Source organism: Pteropus vampyrus, unplaced genomic scaffold (genome assembly GCF_000151845.1).
Source record: "Pteropus vampyrus isolate Shadow unplaced genomic scaffold, Pvam_2.0 Scaffold15, whole genome shotgun sequence".
Classification (NCBI taxonomy): Eukaryota; Metazoa; Chordata; class Mammalia; order Chiroptera; family Pteropodidae; genus Pteropus; species Pteropus vampyrus.
The window spans coordinates 6,542,277-6,558,754 of record NW_011888796.1 but is presented as its reverse complement, the minus strand read 5'-3'; the positions used below and the strand labels follow the sequence as shown (position 1 = coordinate 6,558,754).

The following is a 16,478-nucleotide window of genomic DNA, read 5'->3' as shown; positions in this document are numbered from 1 at the left end:
CAGGATTTCCATCATTACTACTGCCCTATTAAAAAAAAAAAAAAAATGAAAACGTGTAATTACTCTCTGCAGGAAAGGCGCACAAACAGGATGGGCCCGAGTTGAACCCGGGATGAGCCATCCCTGTTCAGATTAGGAAAAGGAACCTCCCCACAGGGCGCCCACCTCCTGCTAGGGCTTCTCCCAGATGGCCAGGCGGGGTCGTCAGCCCACCTTTTAGAGTGGGAGGGAGGGCACGGGCGATCCACGTCGCTCTGGTTCCCTTGTTCCTCATCCTCCTCCTTCCTGCCTTCCAGCCCTCGCCGGGCCTGTCGCCCATGCCTCAGGTGTTTGCTCCAGCTAGGCCACGAGCTCTTCCCTTTTTGGCCTACACCTGGGGTGGCCTCCAGCGGGAAGCACGCCGCCAGCGCCGGTACAGCAGGGAGCGCGCGCAGAGCAGGGCGAGAAGGCAGGCGCGGGGCTGTGCCGCGGCGTGCGCCTGGCCGCTGACCCACCGCAGGGCTGGCGGGACTTGGGACTGCACGCCACGCCCCCGGGGTTCAAAAGGTGCGGGACCCCGAGCAGGGTTTCGGTGAACTTGGAGGCTGGCGGTGCGAAGCTCCTGTCCGGGATGCGGCGGCAGCTGCTTCCTGGTTTGAAGCTCACCGGGTGGGGGAGAGCGTGAGCCCGCGGAGGCGGGGGCAGGAGGAGAAGCAGGAGGAGGCGGGGGCGAAAGACGCTTGGGGCTGGAGCTAACCGGACGGGTCGCTCCGGCTCTCCGGAGAGAGGAGCCTCCCGGCTCTGGAGAAGGGGCGAGTCTTGTTCGAGCCCCCGGGAAGTGCCGAGCGTTCGAAAGGAACAGTCGGGCTCACCCGGCCCGCTGCTAGCTCGGCGCCGGGCTCCCCTCCTTTCCACCTCGCGAGGGAGGGCGGGAGGGAGGGAAGGAGGGGAGGGGAAGGTCCCGCGGAGAAGGCAGAATGGCCCGGCAAGGGGTGCTTGGGCGCTGCTTTTCCCAGGAGCTGACTCCACTCTTGCGGCTGCCGCGAGGGCTGGCCTGAGCAGGGGCTCCCGGCTCTCCCGCTGCGAGCCAGCGCGGCCCCCCGGGGCCGGGGCAGTGGCGCCGGCATGTCGTCTGGCACCATGAAGTTCAATGGCTACTTGAGGGTCCGCATCGGCGAAGCCGTGGGGCTGCAGCCCACTCGCTGGTCCCTGCGCCACTCGCTCTTCAAGAAGGGATACCAGCTGCTGGATCCCTACCTGACAGTGAGTGTGGACCAGGTGCGTGTGGGCCAGACCAGCACCAAGCAAAAGACCAACAAACCCACGTACAATGAGGAGTTCTGCGCCAACGTCACTGACGGCGGCCACCTGGAGCTGGCCGTCTTCCACGAGACACCCCTGGGCTACGACCACTTCGTGGCCAACTGCACCCTGCAATTCCACGAGCTGCTGCGCACCGCCGGCGCCTCGGATACCTTCGAGGGCTGGGTGAGTAGCTATGACCCTTTCTGGCTGTGTCCACTTGATCCCCTCTCAACCATCTGTTTGTTAAAACTTGCTGGGGTCCCGCTTTCCATCATCCGAGCTCCGCGGTGGAGGGAATTCCCTTCCGACTTTGGTCCTTGCCCAGGTGACCACAACACGGATGATGCGGCCGCGGTAGGTGTGTGAAGGCGCAGGTGTGTCTCCAGGAGGCCAGCCTGGATAGGTCCCCTTTTGGGATGGCAGGTTGGACTAACGGGAATTCAGGGCGGGGGCCGTCACCCCCCATCCACCTAGACTCTTGGTAAGGCTCCCCAATTTCGGCACACGGTTAACACGCAGGGAAGGCAAGCAAGGTATGATAGGAAAGACTTGATTAGGGTAACGTGCTTTAAACATTTCTTAGGAGAAAGCCATACATTCTCGCAAGTATTATTCATAGTGTTTATGGATGCGTGTTGGTTCAGCGTCTCAGACGTGCACACGTGTTTCGGCATGCAGATCTATTACATCCCAGAGGTACATAACCTACACTGGCGGGGATCGGAGTACCTGGGTCTGCACGTTAGCAACGTTTTATTGTTTAGCAGTTTTCCAAGGAGATGAGGTTTACATGTGTTTGCAAGTAACGCCACTAGTTCGGTCTCAGTCTGGGAGATGTGAGTCCTGAATTATGCGTTTCTGCTGCTTTTGGTTGAGAGCTAGAGGAGCTCCTCAGTAGCTCCTCAGAATCTCCTCCACACCTGCTGGTGTTTCTGTGTATTGACAAGTAGTTACCCGCAACTTCTCACTTGCCTCTACTTTTCACATAGTTCTCATGAGGCAACACTGCTGCTGTAAATAAATTAAAATTTCTAGAGCACTCTCCACAGTGCGAAAACGCTTTTGCTTCTTAATCCTCACGCTATCTTTGTGGGGCAGGTGTTATCTTTCACACTTTTGTATGATGAAATAATAATGATAATGAAGTGGTCTGGTTTGGCAAAATGAAGAAAGCTGTTTGAAGGCTCTCAGGAGTTTAATGTTTAAGTTTTGGAGGATGTCAGTTTTGAACCCAGGATGTGTATCAGTATTGAAAACCTGTTTGAAATCAACAAGTGGTGGAATCAGATGGGCAATAATAAAGACACATTTAGGTAGTTTATACTTTGAGGAATTGATAATTTTACTGTAGATTCTCTAAAATTACAGATGGTTTGTGGGCCTATCCTTTTTCTTTTAAACAGAAGTAAGAAAAATCCATAACGACTGTTTAACCATATCATCAAATTATATTTTAATTTCCCTTCAGCCTACCTTACTTTATGGAATTTAAAAGTTTACGAGAGAGAAATGTCTAAAACACAGCTAGAGATTGATATTTTATCCCGCGAATTTCTGGATAGGAAATAAAGATGAGCCTAGGAATCCGAATGAAATTATCGAGTGGTTGATTAAGAGTTAGGTTGAGTAAAGCTTTAGAGGTCCTGAAGGATGATGATGCAGACTGGTCACTGTCCATTAGAGGCTTGTCTTCCCAGAGAGAGGCTAGATGGACCCTTCTCACTCCTACTCTGCACATTTGAATCACTCCGGGACCTTTTAAAACTCACTACTTTGTAAAGACTCTAGATAGGAATTTGTGGCTGTGGGAACCAGCATCATGTCAGTACTTTTAGGCTTCCCAGGCGATTCAATGTGCAGTTAAGGTTGAGAACCTGTTGCCTAAATGAAGAGATGAGAACTAGAAGAAGCATACGTGCAGGAATATTCAGGTTACTTGACAAGGTGTAGGTATGCAGAGCTGCTTGTTGTCCCAGTGGATGAACAAAGATTTAAATGTAAATTAAATTTCTATATCTATAATTGCCTGAATTAATTATATGTGTTTAATGTAATTCATTGATGGTGTTTTTGAGTGGTAGAATAGGTCAGCATTTAAATGACCTTGAAATCAGTCATGTGAAATGCATTTATATTCAATTAGGGAGGGCAGAGATTTTTTTTTAAGTCCTAGGTATTTTGAACCAGCCTTAAGGATAAAATAGAATGGGTAGAGTGTTGTTTTTGTTTGTCAGTTTTTAAGAAAAATAATCTCAAGAAAATATTTGGCGATATATGGCATGCTTGTTTTTTAATTGATCCTTTATAGATCTAAAGGTGATTCTGAAATTTAGAATTACAAAAATACTTATTCATCATTAATATATTAAATTGAAATGTGTGGTTTATCTAGACAGTTACAAATATAATAATTGAATTTACTCCATGATAAATTTGTGTTTCAATTGGAATTACCAATTGCTGAACTTTAAAAAACCTAATGACTTAGTTTTTACTGGATCACATAAAGAGACAAAAACAGAAGATACGTTTATCATTAGAGTAAAACAAAAACGTTATGCTATCTGGCTTAATGTACTTTCTAAGTATCAAGAAGAGAATTATTTACATTGATTTTAGTACCAGTTTTGTCAATATTACTTTCTAAGCTTGATGAGAGAATGGGTCAGATCTATTTTATGCAGTATATTCCTAATACCAAAACAGTGCCTGACATGGATTAGACAATCAAATATTTTTTTTTGACTGTACATATTTCATTTAATCTACATAAAACCTAAGGAGGTGGAGATACAGCTAAAGAAGTTCTTAAATGAAAATTCAGTGTTAAGTACTTAAATGAGAAAAGATCTTGAAGACCTAAGTTTCCACCTGAAAGTAGAAGAGCAAATTGAACCAAAAGTAAAAAAAATTGTAAAGATAGCAGAAGGCAATGAAGTAGAAAGCAGAAACGATAACTGGTTTTGAAAAAAAATTAACAAAATTGATAAGCCTCAAGCCAGAATGATCAAGGAAAAAAAAAAAGAGAGAGAAGACACAAATTACCAATATTAGAAATGAGAGAGAACATTACTATGGGTCCTACAGACGTTAAAAAGAGGAAATGGTCTACAGCCGTGCTACCCTGAACAGGCCCGATCCTGTCTGATCTCGGAAGCTAAGCAGGGTCAGGCCTGTTTAGTACTTGGATGGGAGACCGCCTAGGAAGACCAGGTGCTGTAGGCATAAAAAATTAAAAATAAGGGATTAAGCTGACAAAGTCCTTGCAATCTGTGAGGTCAACCAAGGGTTGCCTTGCTTAAAAAAGAAAAAAATACAATAAATAAAAGAAATATTATGAACAATTTTATGTCAGTAAATTCCACAGTTTAGATGAAATGAACAAATCCCTTAAAAGATACAAACTACCAAAACTCACTCAAATAACTTGAATAACTGTCTATTAAGGTAATTGAATGTGTAGTTAAAAACCCTCTACACTGTAAACTCAAGGTTCTGATGACTTTACTGGTGAATTTTGTCATACATTTAAGGAAGAAATGTTGCCAACTCTACCCAAACTATTTCAGAAAATAGAAGGAAAAACATGTCAACTTATTCCATGAGGCCAGCGTTACCCTTATACCAAAACCTGATTAAAACATTACAAAAACAAAAACAAACAAAAACCAAAATAAAACAAAACTACAGACCAGTGCTCTTTGTGAACACAGATATAATAAAAATTCTTAAATCTTAGCAAATCAAATCCAACAACATAGCAATTGGATAGTACATCATGACTATATTGGGTTTATAACAAGGACGGCAAGGTTGATTTAACATTTAAAAAACCAATTAGTGCAATTCTTTATATTAGCAGAATAAAAAAGGAGATTCATATGATCATCTCAATCATATATAAAATGATCTACAAAAAAATCAATAAATTGAACTTTATCAAAATTAACTATTGTTTTTCAAAAGACACTTAGAAAATGAAAACACAAGCCACAGACTGGGAGAAAATATTTGCAACATGTAAATCAGACAAAAGAGTTGTAACATGAATATATAAAAGAATTCTTACAACTCAGTAGTAATGAGAAAAATACCCAATTTAAAATGGTCCAAAGATTTGAATAGGACCATCGTGATAAATTACACATTAAAAGATGCTCAACATCATTAGTCATCAAGGAAATGTAAATTAAAACCAAAACCCACTGGAAAGGCTAAAATTAAAAAGAGTGACCAAACCAAGTGTTGGTGAAGGAGTGGAGCAACTGGAACTCTCATATCCTACTGTGAGGAATATAAAATCATACGGTCATGTTGAAAACATTTTGGCAGTGTCTTAAAATGTTACCCATATACCTGCTGCATGACCTAGCTACTCTTAAGTATTTACCAGAGAAATGAAAGCATTTATACAAAGACATGTGCACAAATGTTCGTAGCAGCTTTATTTATAATAGCCCCCAAATTAGAAATAACTCAAATGTCAGTAAAATGGTGACTGTTTAAACAAATTGTGTATCCATACAGTGGAATACTGAATAATAAAAAGTGATGAACTATTGATACATGCAACAATACCGATAAATCTCAAAATAATTACAGTGAGTGAAAGAAGCCAGACAAAAAGGAGTACACACTGTATTCAAAATTACAGAAAATGAAAACTTGTTTGTAGTGGCAGGAAGCATATCAGTGCATGCCTGGAACTGGAAGGGTGAGGATGAGGGTGGGATGGATTACGAAGGAAGCATAAGGAAACTTCTGAAGGAGATGAAAATACTCACTGTTTTGATTTAGGAGATCATTTCACAGTTATATACATATGCCCAAGCTCATCACATAGTTCATTTTAAGTATCTGCATGTTATTGTATAACAATTATACTTCAGGCTGTGGGGAAAAAAACTGAGTTATTATTATTCCTATTTTACGAAAATGATTTGTTAAATAAGTGACCGAATTAGACTTAAGCCGAGGCTGACTCGAAAACAACATTGCCTCTTTACTGCAGAGCATAAAAAAAAATTAAAGATAGTTTCTGATTTTTGAACAGTCTCATTTTCCAAATTATCACTGTCAGTTTTTTTCTGTTTCTTCTAGAAATTGTTTATTTTGCATAATTTCTTGGACTTCTGAAAACCAAAAGTTGGTCTAAATTTGAACCTTATTTCCATCTTTCATGTTTGCTCTTAATTCGCCAGCTTTCCAAGTGAGGACCGGCATCTAATACTTAATGCAGAGCATTAGGGACATGGGGGCAGGCAGGAGGAGCTGGAGGCTGCGTCATGGAAAGACCTTGGCATCCCCTCAGGAAGGAAGGACCTGCTTGGCAGGATCCCAGGCCGTTTTCCTGGTTCAGCCCTCTTGAAGACATTCTGTTCCCTACAGCACTGGAGGGCTGCTTTCCTTCAGCTTCTTAGTAAGGTACCTGTTTGGTAGTCCTGTCCGGTGAGGCACCCAGGTTACTACTGGGCAATCTCTTGATTATCTTTTTCCCTTGATTCCTGCATCCAAGTGCATGAATTTATAGCATCAAAATTCTTCCAGATGCTATACTTTGTAGTGCAGTTATTTAATTATTTCACTTATTTTTTTTTTTTCTAAGCCAGTTGTTGAGGTGTGTCTAACATTGAGTCATTAACTTAATGTTTAAGGGAAAATATTATGTTAGCATCTCCATGGAGGTTTATTCTAATGTACATAAATTGGATATATTGTGTCTTCAGTCTCATTGTAGGCATTGTGTTGTAGTGGGGCTGGCTGCTTCTCATCATGCGGGTTGTGGCTCAGATGTTTCCCCTCAGAGAGCCTTTTCCTAACAATGCTATCTCGTCACCCTTCATTGCACTCACCATTCTCTGAGATTATTTGTTAATATTTGTTTATTTTACTCTCCTCCTTTAGAGTATAAATGCCTTGAGAGTAGCACTCTACCTTTCTTATTCAGTGTTCTAACTCCAGCACCTAAAACTGTGTCCGGTATATAGTAGGCACTAAGTATTTGTCAAAAGAATGTTTTCTTAATGTGATTTTTGGGCAAATAAAGTATAAGTACTTTGGGAGCGTCTTTTCTTGAACATTTTATTCATCTTCCTAATAGAAACAAATGAAAATAATTGGGGAGTGGGTGATTGTTACAATTATTGTGTCCCTCTTTTAAATCAATTAATGATGTACCAATATGTGCTTGAAAAAGTGGGCCAGGTTTATATATGCTTTGAATGTGATAATGAATTGAAAATTCCGTGTATGGAAAATTTCTCATCTTTGTTTCATTTTAAAGGACTATGATTTTTAAACTCATTAATATGTTAAGGGACTAGTTCACTAGTAATTTGTGAGCCCAACATGTTAAAATCAGAGGAGAATTAAGAAATAAGCATTGAAAAATTGTATTTCAACCTTGGAGAGCTAATGAGGTTTATGGGTAGAGCATGAATCATCTTATCTTATGCAACTCGTAGTACAATTTTGGTATCTAGCAAATGTTTAGAACGGTGACTAGTTGTGATAGTAAAAGTGCAGTAAATTTGTGAGACGGGCAGCATTTACTTAGAATAAGAGAGGTGCCTTGGATTTTCTATAGTCTCTTTTCTAGTTTATAAAACAATTGACTAGGTCAGGTTCTCCTTTTGTGTTGACCGCTTAGCTCTATTTTATTAGATGAGAAGAATGAGGCCTGAGTTGAAACTCAATGACTGCCCACTCTTTTCCACTCTCATCATTCCTATATCCAGAGTGATCTCTCTCAATTGCCAGACTGGGAGTCATTCCTTTACTTAAAATTCTTCAGTGGTTTCTCACTACTTTAGGAAAAGCACAACTCTTTAAAATGGTATAGAATATTCTTCATCATCTGGCCCTTGATTTCTCTTGAGCTTTATCCCAGCTCACACTCTGTGCTGCAATCACCATGAGCGATTTTCAGTTCCTCAAGGATCACCTTGCTAATTCTTACCTGTGCTTCAGTTCTCATTAGAAACATCACTTACCCAGAAAACTTTCCCTGACATGTCAGGTCTGGGTTTGGTCCTCCTCCTTAGTGTTCCCTCAGCATCTTGAAATTTCTGTGCCCCCTGCTCCCTCGCATCCTGAAAGAATGGACATATGAATGGATTGGGTTCTCTTGGAAGTATGTGATATTGGTCAGAGGGAGTTCAGGGTGTAATAGTATGGGCAATGGACTAAGATTCATCCCCCCAGCTCTTGGGGTAGCTCCTCTAACACACTGTTACATATTCCTGTATGAAATGCCAAGCCCTAGGTGAGCATTCACCTACCATCGAGCATGTTCTATGTACCGGGAACTCTGCTCTACCTCGGAGAGGCAAGTGAACAAGACAGACATGATCCCTTCTTTCATAGACCTCTCACAGTTCCAAGAGGGAGATAGATTGTGGGGGGAACAATAACCAGGAAATTACAGCGGTAAATACCAAGATGCTGGTGAGCACCTGGTTTGAGGAGATCAGAGACATTTTCCTGGAGCGAAATTCAAGAGCTGATTTTTAAGTCTCCTGTATAGATAGCCACAAGCTCGCTTCAGTTAAAAGACTGTCAAAAATCATTCCTCAAAAGAAGAAGAGGAACTTTTGACTTGATAATGCTTTCCCAGAGAGACATCACAGAGGCCCTTTTGAAAGCTAAATGTTCCTGACCCGTGGAAATATTTCCATCTTTGGAAAATCTGGGAGGAGACTAAGTTGCCATGATTGTGAACATATGGCCTAAAAGAACATTTGATTCCCAAGGAAGAAAACAGTAACACCCTATTTGAACCATCAAATACTGTGAGCTTTGTACAGATCATAAAGGAATCATAGGTGTTGAAGCAGGCAGGTCATCTAGTTCAGAACAACAAAAAGCCTAATAGCTCAGGCTCATGGACAACCTGCAGATGTATTCATTTGCAGAGATGTTTTTAACATCGAATCCGAAGGCGTTTAGTTCTCAGGAGGTGCTTCAGTTTACCACAGACCCCACCATTCTCTATTAAGCACTCATCTTGACTTATTACCCACTTGGTCCTGGGAGATTTTTGAGTTTTTGACACCTACTGTAGCTCAGGCCTTTGTTTTCAGAATGTGGGAACTTGGGGGATTGTTTAAGCCAAAGTAGTGCTGTTACCTTAGCTCATGTGATATGGTGACAAACACACACATTTAATATCTATATATATGTTATTTAGATGTATATTTATAAACAAATTAGATATATATTTAGATATTATCTATATATGCATCCTAAAATTTTGAGGAAGCTGGTTTATTAGTAAATGGGAAGTTTAACTACAAATTAGTATTGTATTAACTACTAAAAAAATCTTTTTGAATTTTATTATACAGCTTCCAGCGGTATGTAAGTGTAATGCTATAATGGGAGTAAGGAGAACAGGGTTCAAGGTGTGGCTTTGCCACCAATCAGCTGTGACCTCAGATAAGCCTCTACATATCAGAGTCTCAGTTCTCTGGTTTATATAATGAAGGGGTTGAACTAGAATATCTCTAAGGACCTTCCATCCCTAAAGCCTCTGCTACCATATGTTTGACAATTACATCATTTCTCTTTTGGAATAACTGGTTTGGTTTTAAGTAGTCAAAATGAATTATGTCTTATCAGAGGTAGTAACTCCTAAGAATTAAATTGGTTCAAATCTAAATTGCTCAGGCTTAGAGAGGATTTAGCTCATGTCTAAATGACTTTTAACATCGATAGTGATGTTGATGTTATTTCCTTGGCTTAGAATCAGACTTAAGGAATTACAGTGGGTCCTCATTTTAAGCCATGCAGTAATATTTCTTGATTTACACTAATGGGCTCCTCATTCTGTGGGATGGTTATAAGTTATGTCCCTTTTACCTCGAGTCGGGGAGATGTTGAGAATCCCACTGTTTGAGCTTTTGCTAGAAGCTGTTCTCACTAGCATGGTAATTAATACTTTGTAGTTATGAAGTGTCTGTAGCTACCAGTTTATATATCCACCTTAGGTGATGACAAATACTATAAATCACTTGTAGGACAGACATTTTAATTAGATGGAGGAATGTGCCCAAGGGCATTGGCTATCTAGTGTTTAAGTGCTATGCTGAAGAGTTTTATGAGTTGGGAAATTTTTGTTGAGAATCCTGGTACCTTCCAGAGAGATTTATCAGGATTATTCTGTTAGTATATTTCTGTGGCACCAGTAAGTTATAGCAGGCAAAGCACGCAGGAATTTTTAGTAGAAGACTCACTAGCAGTGCTTTTGTAATGTGCTGCCTTCTAGATAGTTCCTTAGATTTTACGTAAGTTTTGTTTTTGTATACCTTTGACCTTACAGGGAGAGAAAGATGTTTAGTTGTGCTTATGGTGGAAAAAAAAAATTTGCCAGAGGATAGAACCATGGCCACCATGAACCCCTCATAATTACATTTAAAAGTAAGCCATATGGGGCCTGTGTGAGCATATTCTACACCTAGCCACTGTTGTCCAAGTTCTTAAACCAAAACCACAAAGCTGCATTTTCATTTGTAAGTCATACTTATCCCTTGTACTTGCATAGCACTGTTTCTCCATCTCCCTTGTAGCACTTAAATACAGTGTCCCTCTGTCCACACACTGGGCTTTGGTGTTCTCTGTGGTATCAGAGGGCAGGCAGCCCTGAGCCCTGTGGCCCCTGTCAGCATCCGAGTTATGTGGTTCTAGTTATGGTGGATTGGATAATGAAAATTATTCTCCCTTCTGAAATATCTTCTAGAGATTATTCTGCTGATGCTCAGATTTGTTCTAGGCTCTGAAATTATTTTTGGAAGAGTACACAAAAGTCATAAATATATTAGCATAATTCATTGAAGAGAATGCATTTATTAATTTGTGAGCTGTGGACTTTTTAGGTACTTTCTGTTACTGTTGTTCCATCATAGTACAGATGAGTTGACAACAGATTCATAGCAGAAGCAGTGCCTCTGAAAATGTTTTTGAGCCCTCGACCTTTTTAGTGATGATGAAAGCTATGGACACTGTTTCTAGAAAAATGTACATATTGACAATATGCTGGGAATAGCGTCTCCAGGTTAGTGGTCCCTGAAGCTTAACTGTGAACACAGGGCCTCAGGTTAAGAAACCTCAGTGGAAAGGTGTCACAATAAGGCTTTTATTAATTTCTAAGTCCCAGGGCATGGTTCTGATATTTCCCCCTGTATCTGAAGACATTTTCACTTCAACTATTTAGACAACTGGTAGAAAAGGGTTGCTATAAATTTTAGAGAAAAAGATGTGCTTAAAAAATGTCTTCTCATTTACTTCTGGCTCCTGGTAAAATATACCAGATGATGACCCATTTTAGAGCCTATTTGGTTGTGTTATTTAGGTATTTCCAAAAGCCTCTATTTTTGAAGGGGTTTCTTTGAGGCTTGGAGGAGATGAAAAGTTAAAAAAAAAAAAAAAAAAAAACCACCAAAAATAACTAGGACAGTGTGAGTGACCTTAGCTTAGTATCTTTTGTTAATATAAATTTTTCCCCTGTAAAAAGAGATAGGATTTATCTGTATTACTTAAAACATTTACTCTGTCTTTGAGCTGTACTGGGCATTATGGTGAACAACTGTGTTATTCTAAGACAAAATGATGAAATCAGTGATACTTGTCTGGTCCTCTCGCCCTGAGACCCCTGATCTCCTGTGGCCTGGGTTCCTCTGACCCAACAGAATTTTCTGATCTTCTCTTGAGTTCCAACTCACCTAGCCAACACCTTGGAAAACAACCTGATGATGGTGGAAATAGAGCTGAATGGAGCCCTTGAGCTAGTTAGAGGTGAAGCTAGAATCTAGTTCTCTGGACTTCAGTCCAAGATTCTTTCCTTTGCCACCTCAGTGTGCGGTGGAGGCAGCAGGAAAGCCGTTCAACACCTGCTGCGTGCCCAGCCTTTTTAGATGTTACAAATAGGGCAGAGAACACAACACCCAGAATCTTGGCTCTCAGAGCTTCCACCTTGGCATAGAGAGAGGCAGGTAATAAGCAAACAGGTGATTATGAAAATAACAAGTGGCAGTTAGGTGCTAAGTGGAGAATTAAAACAGGGTGATATGATAGAGTGTGACAAGGTGACTGCCTTACCTAGAGTGGACAGAGAAGGACTCACAGAGAGGGTGACATTTCAGTTGCAACCCGAGTGACAAGAAGCCACCAGCCATGTGACTATTAGAGAAAGGCCTGAAGGTGGGAACAAACCTGATGTGTGGTGGTACAACCAGAAGTTTTGGAAAGAAGGTAGACTTTGTGTTAGCTAGTTCGGTGTATTACCCCAGCTCTGTTGTAGTGAGCGAATCCCTTCATCTCTGGCTGTTTTCTCCTCTGGAAAATGGTGTTAATATTAGCTACCTCACAGGATGGTGTGACAATTAGATTTAATACATTAAACATGTCCAGCACAAAATAGGCCCTCAAGAAATGGTAGCTTTGGTTACTTTTAGTCTCCCAAGGAAATTAATGTTTTGGACAAGGGCCTTCTGAAAACAATATTGGCCAAGGAAACACATTCAGATGGTTGCATCTTAGTTAATGAGGGTGGAGATGTAAGTTTCCTAGGTATAGTCTTGTTGGTGCCCTTCATAGAAACATCTGCTTACTCTCTTACTTCCTTTAACACCAAATTTTCTAAAGAGAAAATAGGGAAAAGGAAGCAAAGACTCTGAAGTTTATTCCAAATCTTTGAATTTTTGAATGATATATTTATCTTCTATAGACTCATAAGTATAATGGAAAATTTCAATATTTACAAGGATAAAATAATTATACTCCAGTGGTATAATTGATAGGGCCCTAATAGTGTTTTATAAAACCATAAATTAATAGATGAGAATTAATAAACATGGTCCCAATAATTGTAAAGAAAGTAAAACCTCAAAAATTATGAATAACTAGATTACAGTTGATTCTTGCTTAACTACTGAAAGCTTATTTACTTTATGGACTACAATTTTGTGAATTAACCCTGGATAATTTTCCCTATTTTGAATAGTTTTGGATAATGCCTACCTATTTTGGCATCTCCCTGTTCCTCAGAATATTTCAGACCCTCCCCTTCAGTATCCATTTGGTCTGTGTTTATGTAAAAAGACATCAGCATTTGCCTAAGCCATGTAAGTTGGAATGCAGAATCTACAATTACAGAGTGATACTACACAAATACAGGCTTTGAGGAACATTTATTGGACAACTACCATAATCATCAGTGCATCATAGTATGATTGTTGGGTGTCAGCCCGATTGGGGTTCAACTATTAGTTCTGCCTTTTATTAGCAGAGGTCATTTAACTTCTGCAAGCCTCAGCTTTCTCATCGTAGTGTAATATTTCTCTCATGGGGTTATGTGAGAATACAGTGAGGAATTATGTAAATCATCTAGCGCAGTGCATGACATATGCCGCTGCAGAGAATTATCACTGTGACCGTCACTACTACCACTCTACCCCAGTGCTTAAATATGAAGTCACGGGCCCAGCCTGTTCCGAAATGAGCTCTGAAAACAGTCAGACATTTATTTATGTACAACTTTAGAGTTTTTTTGAATTTTAGAAAATTTTTAGAAGGGATTTTTGAGTTCAGCCTTTTTAATGTTTTGCTTTTTATTTAAGATTCTATAGTGTAAATCAATAGGTTGGTTACTGGTGAGGAGATGGTTTCCTCATGCTGGAATCATAGGGATTTGGGATAAACTTTGTACATATGTCCACTCTGAAAGATCTTGCAAGGAACATGTGGAAATGAAACTGGAATGACTATACTACAGTGTTGGCCAAAGTTAGTTTATGAAAAACCTTGAAGTTGAGTCTGTTGGTTTGCTCATGTGCTATGGGACAGACACACGGTTCTGAGTTAGTATGAATAACCAACCAGAAAGAAGTAAAGTTATAATACAATATGTAGTTGCAAAGGACTTCGAAAAATTCTTCATCTTTTAGGTGTAAAAGCTGACATGAGGTGCAAAAGCTTAACTGCATTTTTATTGATGCAGTTAAAGGAAATGATCGTAAATAAACTCAATTGGCATTAAAATGTGTTTTTTGATTTAAATTTTACTGTCTAATAATTGAATGTGAATTATTGTCAGGCTTTCAAGGAGAAAAACTATACTTTTAAAAGTGCATCATTTGAACTTGTAGATTTATGGGTAAAATCAAGAGCACCAACAATTTTGATTTGGTTTGCAGAAAATACAAAGTGCCTGCCCTCCCCCGCTCTCCTCTGGCCCGCCCCACACTTTTGACTTATCTCGAAGGCGATTATTTCTAATATGCTCTGTTGGTTGGTACTTGTTTTGGGTCCTAGATCTTTCATAGTTGTCAAACGAGAGTTTTTCTGAAGTGTACATATTTAATTTTTCAGAACAAACATTTCATTGGCTCCACAGTAAGGCCCAACAGGATTTGCATAGATGCTTAGCACAGCCTTGGTGTTGGTTGTTCAGAAGCCCTGGTTAGCTCTTTGGCTGTGTGAAGAATATTGTGCTTGAGCGTCCTTGCTGGGCCCCCTCGCCTTCTTGTCATGCTCATCCTGTACTTGGGTTGCGGTTGTATTGATCTGCTGGGGCACTGTTGTTGCAAACGTCTGGGGTTGAATGAGAATGTGTTTCTGGGTATCTGCTCTCACTCTGGCCTGACCTGCTACTTTCAGCTCGGTGGTACCACTCTCTGTGTGAGCACCAGGGACCCTCAGCCTCCCCAGCCCCTGGGAAGGTGCCCAGCGCGTGGCAGGGATTCAGGAAACATTCGTAGAATGAAGAAATTCCTCATTGTTCTCATATCTTGAGTTTGATTCAGAATCCAAACTCTGTCGTCCACTTTTGCTAAAGGATTTTCTCTTTAAGAAATTTATATTTCAGATACAGACATTAATACTTGAATGTGTGTGCACACGCACGTGTGAGCCTCAGGAGCTTAAAATAAATATGCAAGAGTGATTTTTATTATCTTGACTACTTAAATAAGTATAAAAGATGTATGAAATGACTAGCTGAATTCCAGGTTCCCCAAATAAAATGTTAACTTTCATTTAGGTGTTAAGAGGTGGTTTTCGAAATGGGAAAAACTGAGAGACTTAAACCATCTTCTGGAACATCAGAGATCAAGAATGTGTTAATGACAGCCTGCCCTTTGTAAGAACAGGACACCAGTGAGGGGAATAAACTCAATCGTAGTTTAACTGTGACCTTGAAGTGAGCCATTAAATTGCTAATGGCTCATTGTCGACTCTTGCTGTAATTTGGTCCTATTGAATTTGTATATGTAGAATTTCGTTTTAAAACAGGAAAAATAATGATTCTGAAAAAATTGTTACTGTCAAGATATTAAACGAGTCTTTCCATTAATATTATTACCATGAATACTTTGAAGTCCAATTACCTACTGATAGTTCTGTTTGAATGAAGCTTATATTAGAAGAAATTGAGAGTTTCGAATGAAAAAAATAATGAAGTCTCACCACTCTCCTCAAGCTTCCCCCTCCCCCCACTCCTCCTCTCCTTACTTTTAGCAGGACCCTAAATTCCTCACTTGCCTTCTACTTGGGCCATTGTTTGGAAGAGGTCAGATTAGAGTCAGAGTTATCATCAGAGAGAACTTGTTTGTTTCCTAACTCTCAAATTATTCTCTGTAGGCATGTGCATTAGTCTTCCAAGAAAACAGAAGCTGACAGGTGTGTACTTCCTGCTCTCACCTGTGTCATATCCTGTAAGCAGTCTTCAGATGAGGTGAACTTCCTGTTTAGGTCCATCCCTCTACCTGCTCTGCTTGGGTCCTCTATATGTCCTCACTGGGTCAGGTGTTCCCTTTCTCATACCTGCGTCCTCTTCCTGCCCCCGACACCTTCCCTTTAGAAACAGACCCAGACCTCTCTAAACACTCAGCATCTCCATCTTCACAGAACAACCCCTGCTCCATCCTTTTCTTGGCCTTGTTTGCTTCCCTTTTGAGGTGAGGCTCAGTGTCTCCCCTTTCATTCTTAGCCACTTCCCCAAGAGCTGTCTATCTCTGTGCTTCCCACTCCCCCTACCTCCACTTTTCATTCTTCTTCTCAATGCAGGGCTGGATTCTGCCCTTACCACTGTGTGAATACAGCCCCTACGAAGCCCAGGAACGATCATGTAATCATGTCACTTATTCGTCTTGTTGGCTGCTATGTTCTTCTTGAGATTCTTTGCTCCCCTGTTTCTCTGT

The 16,478-nt window shown here is 40.7% G+C and overlaps 1 protein-coding gene and 1 pseudogene across 1 annotated transcript in view; both read left to right on the top strand.

Moving 5' to 3' along the window:
- Nucleotides 1-701: 701 nt before the first annotated feature.
- The window catches only part of PRKCH (protein kinase C eta), a 205,183-nt gene continuing 189,406 nt past the window's right edge, over nucleotides 702-16,478 (top strand). Inside the window, exon 1 of the mRNA XM_011386242.2 lies at nucleotides 702-1,467. Coding sequence (XP_011384544.1) covers nucleotides 1,105-1,467 — 363 coding nt within the window. The 5' untranslated portion in view covers nucleotides 702-1,104. The remainder of the gene's footprint in view (nucleotides 1,468-16,478) is intronic.
- On the top strand, nucleotides 4,391-4,509 carry LOC111735918 (annotated as a pseudogene).